A 14,534-nucleotide genomic window follows, 5' to 3' on the forward strand; every position below is an offset into this window, starting at 1 on the left:
TGATGGATGGATGGTTAACATTTCATGTTAACAGCTGTTTGTAGGCAGTTAAGCACATTTGGAGCAGATAATTTAGTTTCACTCTTTGCTTTAAAGTAGACTTGCTATGCTCAATACCAGTCCCGTATTTTTCTTGTTGACCTGCTAGGGTAGCATTGCATGATTCCTCCCATATGAAATCACCCTCTACATGAAATCCGTTATGTTAGCTACAGCTACCCCTCTCTTCCCTAACCCTACTTTTTTCAGATTGACTGCCCTTCATAAAGACAAAGGGCAAGATTTACAAAACGGGGCACAATAGCATCCGTGGGCAATCTCAAAACAGCACTAACAGGCATGATTAGTTTTATGGGTAATTTACAAAAGTGGGACTGTTTTCGAAACACAGGTGCAGTCAGTTCATTTCAATAGCAAGCACAAAAAATAAGACTTTTTTTTTTTTTAGATTTTTTTTTAAAATCATGTTTTAATCCAGCACCACAAATAAACTGACACAAGTGGAGAAATGTTTCACGCTTCTAGCATGTGCTCTTAAATCTCTGCAGTGCTGCCTTTGTGCAGCAACAACTACCACTGTATCAAACGGACTGGACTTCTTTTGTTTCGTGAAGACGTGTCACCTCTCATCTTCTGTTCTAAAAATCAAATGATGGAGAGTTCCAGGTATTTAAACCCTAGTGAGGGTTGCCCCCTAAGAGGGTCATTGACCCACTATTAATCATGTGCCTCATCATATGAGCCAAGGTGTGGGTCATTACTACCAGAGGTTTCTGGTGAAACCACTGTGACACATTACCTCACCATATTATGCAACCTATTTTAAGTAATCGAAGAACTGAAGAAGCCTCTCGGATGAAACAAAAGAAGTCCATCTGCTTTCTTTGACTGATTTAAATACTCTCCTGCCTATATTTTACACCTTGAGAAAGGAACTCCCAGAAATGCATATGCAACAGGGTCAGTTACAGTTTTCTCTCCTCCTCCACGCAATCTTGTCACTGCGCTCTATTTGAAAGTACAGGCAGTACCCCCACACCCTCTAGCAGATCATTACATGAAGGAACCTTTTAAAAAACAAGCGCGTCCATGCTCACAGGTGTACAAACGGGTGCTCACACACACAAACTACACCCTTTTTGGCTCCTACCTCAAAGCACACTGTGCTGTCGATCTTACGTGCTGCACAATAATGTTTAATATTTAGTATTTACTGTCATATTCCCATAGATCATTGTGATGTTGTTTATTCTATTACTCTCGTTTTCTTCTGCTTGTTTTCTTTTTTCTTTCTCAACAGGTGATCCAGGTGATCGATATATGTTTTTTTGTTTGTTTGTTTTTTTCTGCTTATTCTGTTGGTTTTTGTTTTTTGCCCTTCTCCCCCGTCCCTCTTCTCAACTGTTTTTCTTTCCCTCTTTCTTTCTCCCTTTTCTTTCCCCCAGTCAAGTCTGTCCCGTATTCAGCAAGTGAAAATAAAATAAATAATAAAAGGTGAATCAAATGGACCATTACGGCAAAGCTGGGATGGTCAATTTGGTAAAGAAAATCCGTTGGGCATCTTTCTTCGCCTTTAGACAATAATTCTGATGGCAAAAGAGCCAAACGGGACAGGCAAAAAAAAGAAAAAAAAAAAAAAAAAAAAAAGAAAGTACAGGCAGTACTTTTTGTACCCCCAAAACCAGTGTTGGTCAAGTTACTTGAAAAAGTAATCAGTAACTAATTACTGATTACTTTACTGATTACTTATTTTCAAAAGTAATTAATTACTTAGTTACTTTTTAAAAACACGATTTACAACCTGAATAGGTGATAAAGCGATAGATCTTTCAGCCCAATTCTACTTTTTCTGCATAATCCATCATACAAAATGTAATCAAATGGAAAAGTCCCTTTTTAAAACTTGTTTTTATCAGTTTTAATCTTTTAACTTTATGCATCAAGCAAAAAATTTATTATATGCAACGTTCACTGACTGGAAGAAATTTGTTTAATATTTAAACCTATTTTCTGCACATTCCAGCACATAAAATAAAATATATATTTTTTGTTTACACTCACTCTTTCACATAGATGCAAGTAAAACACAGCAGAAAGTAAATAAAATCAAAGACTAGCGGTCCTGTTGCTCTATTTTCACCTGTATAGCAGGAGTGGGATAGGCGGAGGTTTACCCTGGTGCAGGTGTGCCGCGGCGGTCAGTGGAAGAATCCGCGAGTTTCTCTGTGAATTTCCCATTACGTCGTAGCGCACTCGGTGCTTGCTTGGAAGTTTAGGGGTTTTTTTCGCTGTAAAAAGAAGTTTTCTTCCCACGCACAACGGATGCTAATGTTTTTGTCACTTTTTATGGAATCAAACTCAAAGTAAGGTCAGTACTTCCACGCTTTAAACGCTGCACGCTCATACTCTCTCCCGCACTCAATATATTATCCATTGTTGATCTGCACACAGCTGTTGTCACAAACATCACACTCGCTTACGTCACTGTCATGAGACACTCGCAAAAAAATCACGGTTTTAGTAACGCAGTAACGCAGCGTTCCTAGGGGAAAGTAACGGTAATCTAATTACCGTTTTTGCAATAGTAATCCCAGTACCCATCTCTGCCCAAAACCCAGTTTGCCCTGGAGGGGTGTGTTAGTAAATCTGGCCCAAAGTTTGAGCAGAAGGGAGGTGTGGCTGATGGAGAGAGCTATGGCTGAAAAGACCACATTAAAGATATCTATTCTCACTAATACCAGAGCCAAGAGTGGTAAAAAAAACATCCTTAAACAAAGCATTTTGAAGGCTGAGCTCTGTAATGATAGGGTTTACTTGTGTTTTACTATCAGAGGGAGTTTCACACATTCCCAGCTAAACCTACAACAATCCGGCGATGAAGTTAACGATCAAAACTATTAAACTATCGTAAGACCGAAGCTGAAGCAAACCACAATTATCCTTTAAAACACCATTGTACACAATAATAACAATATTAGATCCACAGCCATCATTATCCTGCATTATTATGACATCATTGCTAATAACACACTCGGTCTTCATCTGGCTGGTATAACAAAGAGCTTTGTCTGGTTTACAACAAAGGAAGAAACAGAGAGTCGAGCGACTGCAGCTCAATTATCTGTGGCATAACCCAGCTCTCAGACCAGCTGTGTTCTTTGTGAAACAACTTGCTGTGAACAGTGTTCTGCTTTTATTTTTAACTAAAAATCAGCACGACATCAGCATACGAAATGGAGGTTTACAGGTATAGTACTTCAAATCTAGTATCACCAAATTTAGTGTACCATATGTAAAGTTGAAGATTGTCAGCAACTACCAGTGACTTATGGAAAATGTAATATATATCAATAGATATATATTTGTCCTTGCACAATGCATCACAATCAGGAATCCTGACGCTCACACTATGGATTTACACCTGCTTCCAAGTCATCTCCTGAAAAGCCCGAACGCATTGTTTCTTTCAGTTAAACCAAATGGATTTTGCCACTGCCTTTGTCTCTGAGCCATTTATTTTAATAATAGTAACAATAATGTTTATTCATATAGTACCTTTGAATTCAGGGTTATGCAGCGCTTTATACCCCTCAGAGCAAACAAGCACAGCGATACAGGGAGGAAAAAAAAGAAATGAAAATAATATTAAAATGTCACTCATAAGAAAAGGGATAAAAATGAGTTTTAAAAGATAACTTAAAAGAACAGCGCTTTGATGAGCCCGAGCTCCTCTGTCAGATCAGTCAAAGACCTGGCTCACTTTAGTCTTAAAGCCAGACAGGGAAACAGCCAGCAGGTTCCTGTCAGAGGACTTCAGGCTGTGCACAGTTTGGTGGTGGTGTTAATGGTGGGGAAGCCCGGCCAAGAAGAGACTTAAGAGTAATCAATCAAATCTTCAAAAGACTATTCCTTTCTCTGCTGCTGTCAGCTATCATTTCAGTGTCAGATTGATGAAACTCTTCTCTGCCTCATTCATCTTCAGTTTTCCTCAGAACCGGCATCCGGTGAGCTCATCAGCTCACATCGCATCCATCCAACTCAACAACAACAACTGCTGTTAATTTCTTTCTCCACCAACGCTAGGGAGAGGATTCCATCAGGCAATATTCCTGATCAGTTCATGTCAAAATAGCCTCACCTAACAACACGTAAAACAAATGTGTCGAACTTTTGAGACTGTCCTGGTCTAAGGATAGTGTTTCTCACAACTAAAGCAGTGAAGCAAAGTAATAAATCCTTTCAAATTTCTTTCTATCCTAACATCAGCCTTAGAAGGGGAGCGAACCTGCTAAACTGATCTTGTAAGAACAATTTAAAAAATAACAAAACCTATAATTTGTGCTGTATATAAATATAAATAAGATGCCGGGGTTTGCGGTGGTTTTTATTTTCCAAATGACATAGTCTCCGGTGAGTCAGCACTCCATTAAAACTACTGATTTAGTGCATTCACAGCAGGGATCATAGCGAAGTGCAGCACATGTGCCAAATAAAATGCTTTTGCGCCTCTGAGCCATGATGTGTTTCTTAACCACTTTAGCTGAGGCCGCTCCGTGCCAAAAAACAGCTTTATAGAATGAGCTTCATAGTGACGCGAGATAACAGCTGGGTTAAAAAACTAATAAATAAACAGAGCTAATAAAATCCAAACCCATGCTAATTGCTGAGTTGATTTAAAGTGATGATGGGAAAGATTGTCACCTACAGTCTTCGCCCTGTAAAAACCTGACCATTTCCAGTTGGAGTTCCTCCCCTCAGCTTTGATGTGGGCCAGCTACCGTGGGGCACACTTCACTTGTTACTGCTGTGCCAACAGAGTACTGATTGGAGCCAGCCTGGACTACAATAATCATTTCCATTCCCTCTCCCTTTTTTCATGAGTCAGTCAGAATTAATTCAGCTGCCCTTTACAAGATTAGAATTCCACAAGGCGATGGGGAAACCACTTATCTATAATATGAATTCCATCAGTTACATGGCCACATTGAAATCCCAGTCTGTTCCCACAAACTTAAAAGGTAGGCTCACATTTTTGAAACAACAATCACAAGAGTTATCAGTCACCAGATTGGCTCTGAAGTAATCGTCACCTTCAGGTCATTTAACTGTAAGAAAGAGGGCAATGAGAAATCCTTGAGATCAGATCAGCAAGAGCCAAAATGAAGCTTTCCCAAACCCAAGCTTGTCTGATTTAAATGCTCGACACACTAGCCTCTTGATTTTATGCATGGCAAGGATCATGCTTGTCTATTTTCTGAAGTCTATTCTCTTTATAGTCTTTTCTTCTTCTTCTGTCATCTTGCTCCTCTCGCCAGCCCAACAAGTTGCGGCAGATTGTTTCCCCTTCCTGAGCCTCGTTCTGTTGACGGTCTCTTTCTCTTGTGCTAAAGTCACACAAGAGAAAATGATGACTGGAGACCGAGGCAAGGATAAAATTCTTGAAACTGCGTGCGATGAACTTGCAATCTTTTTAATTTTGAAATGGCTGCTTCAAAGACAGAATGATTTTGGTGCGTCAAGAAGACATAAAAATGGGAAAAAGCACCAAGGCCGACTGCTATCAGTCTGCGGTTGAATCAGGTCAAGTTGGCAATTATAAAAATGGCAAAAATTGAATATCTGTTAGCTTCTATATACACAGAAATTCACATTAACTACTTACTTTTAAACCACTCTCACAGTATAAAGCCTGTACTAATACTATTTAATTCGTCATCCTGCTGTTGTAACACAATAATTTCCTCGTGGGGTCGAGAAACCATCCAATTAATAAACCTGTAGCTGCTGCAGACCAGCAATTTAACTGTAAAATGACATAGGTGCTTGGAAATAATAATGGCAATAAAATACATATATGAATTAGATGGTAATTATTTGCAAACCTTTGTCAGTTTGTCTAAGAGAGATTGGATTCAGTTTAAAGGTTTGAAGACGGGTCGCCTCACACCAGGTGAACTGTGCAATTGCCTTGCAACCAGTAGTGGAGTGCGCAACAACCTCAACCTCTGGGCAACCAACTTGAATGAGCAGGCAATCACCAGTTATTCCTAAAGAAGCCTGACAACCTATTTTTACACTAGTGTAACTGAACAGTTTAGAGGCTTCGGTTTTATCTCTCTATAAATATAATTAAATAATTTTGGACTGATTTATCAATTTCTTTGGTCCAGACAGAAATATACAGAAAGAAAATGTTATTCCATTTGCAGGCATTGACATCAACAAACTTAGGTGCTCACTTTTTCATGCCGAAAGTGAAATATCCAGGTATGGTTGAATTGTTATGAACTTTAGATATTTAAGTTCTATCTGTCGTTTGCATGCTTTGACAGCTGTTTGTTCTTTTAAACAACTGTGATTACCATGAGCTGTACCTTAACATCATGAACTCTTTCTATGGTGAACTGTACATGCAGTCACCTACAAACTTACATATTAGGATGCTCTGGTTAGCGTTTTGTTCATAACTCTGGTCTCATAGACCCAGAATTGCTGTCAGTGAGGACAGTTTTCTATGCTTCTGGTTTTTATCTGTTGCAGTGTAATCACATTGATAGGGGGTCTCTTTATGACTCGCAGGAAGTTTGTCTTTTAACTCAATGTTTGTGTGAATATTGCTCTATTAGTCTAAGGGAGAACTGAAAAAAATGCTGGAACTGTGGAGAAAACGCATGCCTTTGGAACTGAGTGAGGTAATCAGTTGCGAAAATTTCCCTTTTAACACAACTGCATGTGGGGGGTCCACAAATGGCCTTGCAGTGTTTTCAAAGAGCCGTGCAACAATTACACCAGAATTGCAGAGAAAGAAAGCTGCCTGCTGCAAAATCTGAACGCTTTCTATCAGGAGCGGTGGCCAATTAACAGAATAATTAACTGAACTAACGTCTCTCTTAAACAACTGTTACAGGCCACTGTGACAGCAACGAGTGTATTTTAATTAAAGTGCCCTCCAGTTAGCTGCGTTTATATAAAGCCCACGAGGGACTCTTTTTCCAGTGAAAAAGAGATGTTCAATGAACTGCTGCACACTGCATGTGCATTGTGAACGCTTTGTCGACGTGGGCTAAATTGGTTGTGGATTGTTGTCAAGTGTTGGAGGGGGAGGGGGAAAAAAAAAGAAGCAATAAAACTATTATTCTCCCTCAATCGTACCAAAAAGCTCATCATCTCTACCAGTACCACGGCTTTCCTTATGGGTGTCCAATGAAGCATGCAGATCAGCGTCGAAATTAAAGAGGGATCTGTAATGAAACTCCCAGAGCCCCCTGAGTAAGAAAGTAACAAGACAGCCCATAAATAAGACACAGAGAACAAGATCATAAACGATTTAGACACGCAGGAAGTAGGAAATAGGACAGCAGACAAGAGCAGGAAGTTTATGAATGCCTCGCTGACGTACCTACATTGTGAGTCCACAGGGAAACCTGTTTGGCATTTGGGGCAGAAATGTCATGTAGCTGTCACAAGCTATATTTAAATGAAGGATGGCAATGTCTCAGTTGTGAAGGTAGTGATCTTGGTGTTCAGTTTGAAATGTAAATCAAAAGACAAATTTAAAGAGTTCCTGCTTTGAAATGACTCAAATAAATTCACTCTCTTGCTGAATGATTTATAAAACAAACTACTGCTGCTTTTGAAGTTAGGAGTTGGCTCGAATCTGAGGGTTCCAAAATGATATCACTTTGAGCAGCGGTCCCCAACCTTTTTTGCGCCACCGACCGGTTTATGCCCGACAATATTTTCACGGACCGGCCTTTAAGGTGTCGCGGATAAATACAACAACAAAATAAAACTAGTACCGGTACCAAAAAAAAAGAAGATTTATTCATAACACACGTGAAAAGACCCAAGAAAACCGAGTTAACGATAAAAACGATAACAAAATATCGCTGAAAACATAAAAAGCCTGAAATCCATACATTTCAGAACTGAGCCTCAACTCTCGCGGCCAGGTACCAAACGACTCACGGACCGGTACCGGTCCGAGGCCCAGGGGTTGGGGACCGCTGACTTTGAGAGTCGGCAGGGGCGTAACTTCCAGGGGGTTTAGGGGGGTTATGACCCCCCCCAATAATCAGACCCAACCAATATAACCCCCTCAATAAAATTATGAATTATCTTGCATAAATAGGATGTTGATTTTCTTTACTAATTTGAGGTATTACCAGCAAAATAGTTGCATGTTTAATCATCTGGGAATTTACCCAGATTTATTTATTTATTTAGACAGCGATCTTGACCCCCCCAATGTTCAGCACAAAGTTGCGCCGATAAGAGTCAAGGTTCTCCTGTTTTTTTTTTTTTAACGGAGATACTGAAAGATCAACTTCGGGCGATGAGTTATGCTCTTGAAAAATGGATGGATGCCCTTCAGAATATGAAGCCTCGATTCTCAGCTTGTAATGAGTGCAGTGTAGCTGAAGCATGTTTAGCCTGATTGAGTGAAGCGCTTGTTGAGAGTTAAGAGACGGAGGAGCAGATGGTGAACAGAACCAGACCGGAGGGGAAAAAAATGCAGTGTTGGTTTCTCAAGTTTATTCGATCTGTGGTTATCAAAGACAATGCCCAAGAACATAAGTTATGAAAAACAAAAAAGCCTTCATGATGGGGAATTTTGATATGACATATCATTATTATTTTCAACATAGGCATATTTTCCTCATTTATTTTAAAATAGCAATGTTAAAATTTTAAAAAACAAACAACAAACAAAAAGAAAAACAGATGGACAGAAGAAACAGCAAAGATGCCGAAAAGGACATTATCTCAGTGGAGTGCTTCGTTTGGTGAGCCCCGGGACGGCTCTTGTGTCTGCGTGGGTGTCTGTGCGCGTGCACTGTGAGTTCACCACACTCCACATAATCTTACCATTGTTCGTTACCGGCGGAGTGACTGGCGTTCCCCGTTGTTCTGAGGGGATGAGGACAGTCCCCACTGTCGCTGCCAGTCTCAACTGCACAAACATTCATTCGGGGAAGGAAGAAATAAAAAAACAACAAAAAAAACCTGCTCACCAGTAACCAGGCACCTGGTCATGACATGGCCCCTTAGATTTAAACAGCACACACAGGCACACTTTGATCGCACCCATTCATCCTCTCTTTCAACACACACACACACACGGACACAGTACAGTATACAATGCACAAGCCCCATACATACAAAATTAAGACCTTAAAAAGACACTTGATAAAAGCACAACATGGTATTGTAAAATTAATTGCACGTGAAGAGACGAGATGGAGGAAGCACAGTAAGAGAGGCAAGGAGGAAGGGGATCGAGGGGGGTGTAGGTGCGGTGAGCATGGCGAGAAGAGTGTCCAGTACATTCAGTAAACAAAAACAAGATAAAACGAACAACAAAAAAAAGGCAAGATTAGAATCAAAACCACTGAAAATAATTAAATTAAAAAAAAAAATCAAAACACTTCTTTTCCAGTTTGTCATTTTTTTTCTCCTCAGTCATTGATTCGAAGCTCACTCTACAGTAGTCCCGGCGCCGTCTCGGGAGAGAGACAGCTCGGTCGGTTGTGTAGATTTTTAATTGTTTTCTTGCTTTATTTAAAATCAATGTTCACGTCTAAATGTCTACGGACCCGATATCAGAACGTCAGGCGGGGGAGTAGTGGTAGGGTGCAAGTCTTCCATGACCTGACATATGCACAGGCATTTACACAAGTGCGCACACGCGTTCTCTCCCACATACACACACATTCACGCTCACGCATTAACACACAGAGTGCATTCGCATTCCTATCACCCCTGGGTACAGGCTTCCTCTTTTCTTCTCAGCTTAGCGCACTAAGTACGCCTCTCTCTTCTGTACAAAAGCAGCCTCCTTCTCTGGAATCGGAGACTACATGTTTTTTTTCCTCACTCCTTCTCTTAATTTTTTTCGATCATTTCTTCTTTTACTTATTTTGAGAGTTGAGCAGTTTGTCAGCCTCGGGGTACGTCGGGTACTTCACGGTCTCGATTTTCTCTCTGACCTTGTAGGAAGGGTAGAGGCCGGTGCGGCCCAGTTTGCGGTTGATGCCTTTGGAGTAGCCGTCCCAGTGGTTCCCGGCCACGCCGATCACGTCGCCGGGCTCCAGGGGAATGTCCTCGCTATTGCGGGGCTGGTGGGGGTAGACGGCAATCTGATTGTGGGCGTTTTGACCTCCGAAGTAGTAGATGTCATCCAGAGAGTAGAAGAAGGAGGAGGCGTCTGGATGCAGTGTCTGCATAATCTCATAAGCCACACGGCAGACCTGAAACAGAAGCACAGCCAGGTGTTACTTTTATAGAAACATCCATACATGTTCAAGATCTAAAGCCGTCTTGGTGATAATCGTGTTGAAAGACGAAGAGGGACTTCGACATATACATTTTCAGTCCTAGCCAAAGAGACATAGAACATGGTAAGTGACTTATGGATGGAAACTATGTGTTTGTTGGTGACCACATGAATGATTATCAAAGCGTTTCACACTGATAAATTCGAAAGCTTCCTCACATAGATTTGACTTTTTATTCCTACAGCACATTTATGAATGTGTACCGACTCTCTCAGGTGCCTCTCACCGACTTTGGACTGATCTCAGTGTAAGGAGCATTCATTTGTGGATAAGCAAAGAACAGGAATTTAATGCTTGCTCCAGAGTGCCGTGGCTCTTCAGCTCTGCAATGATGTCAATAGTGAGCAATGCTAGCTAACGACAGCTTGTTGATGTGGAGTCCATTAATCACTATAGACTCCCGGACCACAACCATCCTTCTATTACCGTCACTACATGACAGAAAAATGTGAATTCCCAGTCTGGTTTGCAAGTATTATGCTAGGAAATCACCTGGTAAAGCCTCTATTACACAGACCTAGAGACCAGTCAGCAACTCCCTAGAAACCACTGGTTGCTATGGAAAAATGTGTATTCCCTGACATGTTGGCACAAACCTCCTCGTGATTGCTTTGCCTGCTAGCAGATTTGCACGCTCGCCTGTAGTTTGAATGGAAAAAAAAGCAGACTTCTCTACAAACACACCAGTGAAATTGTGATAAGCATGATCCAAACCAGAGATGGAGAAAAATTCCCCTTCAAAATAAAAGTTTTGCCTTTTAAAATGTGCTGGCTACTTTTCTGGTTTGTGTTACACTGTTTAAAGTCAAAAGGCTGGTAGTTAGCAAGTCTTTGCAAATAGGTCAGTGGCTTCCATGTAAACTAAACAACCATAATATGACCGGCTTCACCGAGTGACAGCCAAGAACCTCTAGGATACATTTGTCAGTTAGTCTGGAAATACATGATCTTCCCTAGTGACTGGTGGGTTCATATTGAGGTGCACAATCCCCAATATGCTAGAAAACGTCATGCAATGCAAGCATGAAGTCATGTTTATTTGTTAATGTTTTTGATTTTTAAAAAAAAAAATCCAGTCAGAGGGTAAATGCTACATAGTGAAAGCTAACGCTATCATCATAATATGGTATGTAGTATGCTAAATGCTAAATCCCACATGCTAAATGCAAGGCCTGTGGTCCTTTAAATTATATAAAGTGCCAGCTATAATACGCCTCTCAAAACAGGCATGCACAAGCACACCAGTTGGACTACACCCAGGCTGTATTGCGATAGCTGCTATGTTGGCATGTTAATTATGGCCTCCTGACTCTTGATTGACATACTCAGAGTCCTGTGATCGTCCAGTTGTTTTGAGTTAAAGAAATGAACAAACAAAAGCCGGACTTTAAATACAGGTGGGAGGTGGGAGCATCTGCTCAATAACATAAGACAAACAGGTTTATCCTTTATGTGTGGAGCTCATGTGGAAAAATGAAAGAAAATACCATCAGACGACATGAGCAAATGTAGCACCAAAACAAGCACTGGGATGTGCACATACAGCCGAACTCCAGAAGGTAGAAGAGTTAAAAACAAAAAAAAGAAAAAGAAAAAAAAAAGTCTGGTGTCACAGCAGACAAAAACCAAATCTCAAAGTAAAGCTGCTGTAAAAGCCAGATTTACTGTGGTGGAAGAAATAACTACATCGCAGCATTTACTGAAGTTGAGTTTTTGAACCAAAATATGGTTAAAGTGCACAATGTCATGTGTCAAAGTCAAAAAGCAAGCATTTTTTGAGGTGAAGTTTAAGCAGAAAGGAGTGCCTGCTATGTGCAGAGAGAAGAGCAGCCGTGTGAGCATGCTGAAAGAAAAACTGCACACTGCGTCACACACCAGGAAGGTTTGTGTGGTAAAACTCTTAAAAACTAAACATGTAATGAGCACAGCAACACCCACAGTTAACTTTACATGAGCCAAAGGTTTGAATCGTCGCTAATTTCCATCACCTTTGGAGGAGATGAGTTCCCAACGTGAAGCCCCGTCACACTGAGGTGCGACGGCTAAGCCGATGGAAAGTGCTGAACAGATGTTTCGAGTTGTCTGAGGAAATTTGTCAGTACATGGAAAGCAAGGGGAGAGACGCCACAGAGCTCTGACATGAAAAGTGGCAGTGTGAGTTGGGGTTTCTGTGCAACATAATGAAACATCTCAAAGCGCGAAACCTCCGGCTTCGGGAGCGGGACCGTGTGAGTATAGACAAGTACGCTGCAGTCGGAGCTCTTAAAATGTGGGAAAAGCAGGAAGCGCTGGTTTCTTCCTGCGTGCCGCCAATCGATGACAAAACAGGCCTCTACTGCTACATTTGCTACAAGTGGACGTTTTGCTGAAAAAAAAACTGAGCATGCATAGTACATGAAGATTTGCACGTGGAGATTTGCCCAGAAAATTAAGTTTCACTTTCTCAGTAAGTCATTCTGGAAAGAGCACCTACAAACATTTAAATCAAACTGATCAAACTCCAGTTTAGTGAAACACTCGAGACAAAGTATGGCTACGTGGGCGCTGCGCAGTTCCCACGTTTTATCGCCAAAACGATGCCCCAGCTCCGCCTACAAGCTGTGAGAAAATGATTTCATTAGAAATGACTCAGACTTTAAAGAAAGTAAGACACAAAAACTAATGTCACTTATGTATCTTTTATTTTTAATGTGATCTCTTCTGTTTGTTTGCTCTCTCAGATCGGTTTAGATCTTAAATCTGAATTCTAAGAAGCCTTGGGAGAAGAACAGCTGAAAAAACACAATAAATTCAAGTATGTTTCTCAATAAATATCAACACAGTGTGGCTGTTTGAGTTGGATCCAGGTATTAATTTTCTGTGACTGAGTTTGACACCCCTGTGCTAAGTGGTGCTGATTTTATATATTTCACTATTCCAGCACTAGCCAAGAACAAAGTAAGGCGCTGGCTATAAGCCAGCCAAATCAAATTCACTATCAATATACTTATACTTGGGTATATAGTATAAACACTCTTTTAGTTAGTGTACAAAACAAATTACAGGCAACATAATAGTGCGGGGAAAGTGTCGTGCATGCCTCGTTATTGTTTTGGCCAAAGCTAAACTACACCTCAGAGTGTGCGAGCACACTACAAAGGCGAAATATAGGATGCTGACAACAGAAAGGCTGCAGGTCTTATCAATAAAGCAGCTTTTACGCAGGTTATGAAAAGAACCTTTATGCGCAAGCTTGAGAATACTTGAAATATAGTTAACAGCACATCCTGACAGATTACAAGGTTTATTTTTACTCCACATCAACCATATTTGTTTTCTCGCCTCCATGTCTGAAAGCATCAACATTCCAGTCAGCTCTCCGAGTTACTCCGAGCTGCTTTCATCCCAACATCAAATCAATCCTGACCTTCAGTTTCATGTGAAAACATATCAAAGACACCGTTTCGTGCTCTCTCCAAAAATGAACTGGAAAGCGTGAACTGACCTGTGAAGAGAAAGTGCAGACCAAGAAGTCAGTTTGGGAGAGGAAGTGGATGTCAAGAATGACTCCTCTAAGCGAGTTCTCGGTGTAGCGGTTGTGGAGGCCGGCTGACCACGAGATGGAGTTATCGCTAATGAACTCATAGTCTGGGTACCTGAAAGTGATATGCACACGGAAACACAAATAAATACTTCAAATACACACTAAGGAAACAAAATGAACACGGGCAGATACAAAAACACGCTGTCACGTACGCATCAGTCGGACATAAACACTCTTATAGATTACACACACACACACACACACACACTGACTTGGTCTTAGCTTCTTGCAGCAAAGATGGGTCATCGGTAGCTAGGTAAACCCGTTTCTTGTCGACATGAACACGCCTGGCCAGATGTTGGAACTGCTCCTCCACATGCAGCATGTACTCCTCTATGGGGTGGAAGGCTGCCTCAGTCCCCACTTTATCTGTCCTCCTCACATGGACTCTGGAGACAGAGAGAGACAAAGATAGGGCAACAAATTAGTCATCTATGTTAAACTTACACCATTAAGTTACGACTAATCAAAGGTTTTTCATTGCATTAAACTGGTTATTTGCTTGGCTTTCTGATATCTTGAATGAAGTCTGTGTTGAAATGTTCGGCATTTTCTCTCCAGGCCATAAAACAGTCGTAACACAGTTATGATTGTGCAACTCATAATTGCGTTAC

The 14,534-nt window shown here is 40.9% G+C and overlaps 1 protein-coding gene across 1 annotated transcript in view; it reads right to left on the minus strand.

Annotated features, from left to right (window-relative positions):
* Nucleotides 1-8,515: 8,515 nt before the first annotated feature.
* The window catches only part of fut8b (fucosyltransferase 8b (alpha (1,6) fucosyltransferase)), a 96,166-nt gene continuing 90,147 nt past the window's right edge, over nucleotides 8,516-14,534 (minus strand). Inside the window, exons 8-10 of the mRNA XM_087852444.1 lie at nucleotides 14,133-14,309; nucleotides 13,822-13,972; nucleotides 8,516-10,250 (exon numbers count right to left, since the gene is read on the minus strand). Coding sequence (XP_087708570.1) covers nucleotides 9,912-10,250; nucleotides 13,822-13,972; nucleotides 14,133-14,309 — 667 coding nt within the window. The 3' untranslated portion in view covers nucleotides 8,516-9,911. The remainder of the gene's footprint in view (nucleotides 10,251-13,821; nucleotides 13,973-14,132; nucleotides 14,310-14,534) is intronic.

This window comes from Neolamprologus brichardi, chromosome 15 (genome assembly GCF_056152115.1).
Source record: "Neolamprologus brichardi isolate AB-2024 chromosome 15, ASM5615211v1, whole genome shotgun sequence".
Lineage (NCBI taxonomy): Eukaryota > Metazoa > Chordata > Actinopteri > Cichliformes > Cichlidae > Neolamprologus > Neolamprologus brichardi.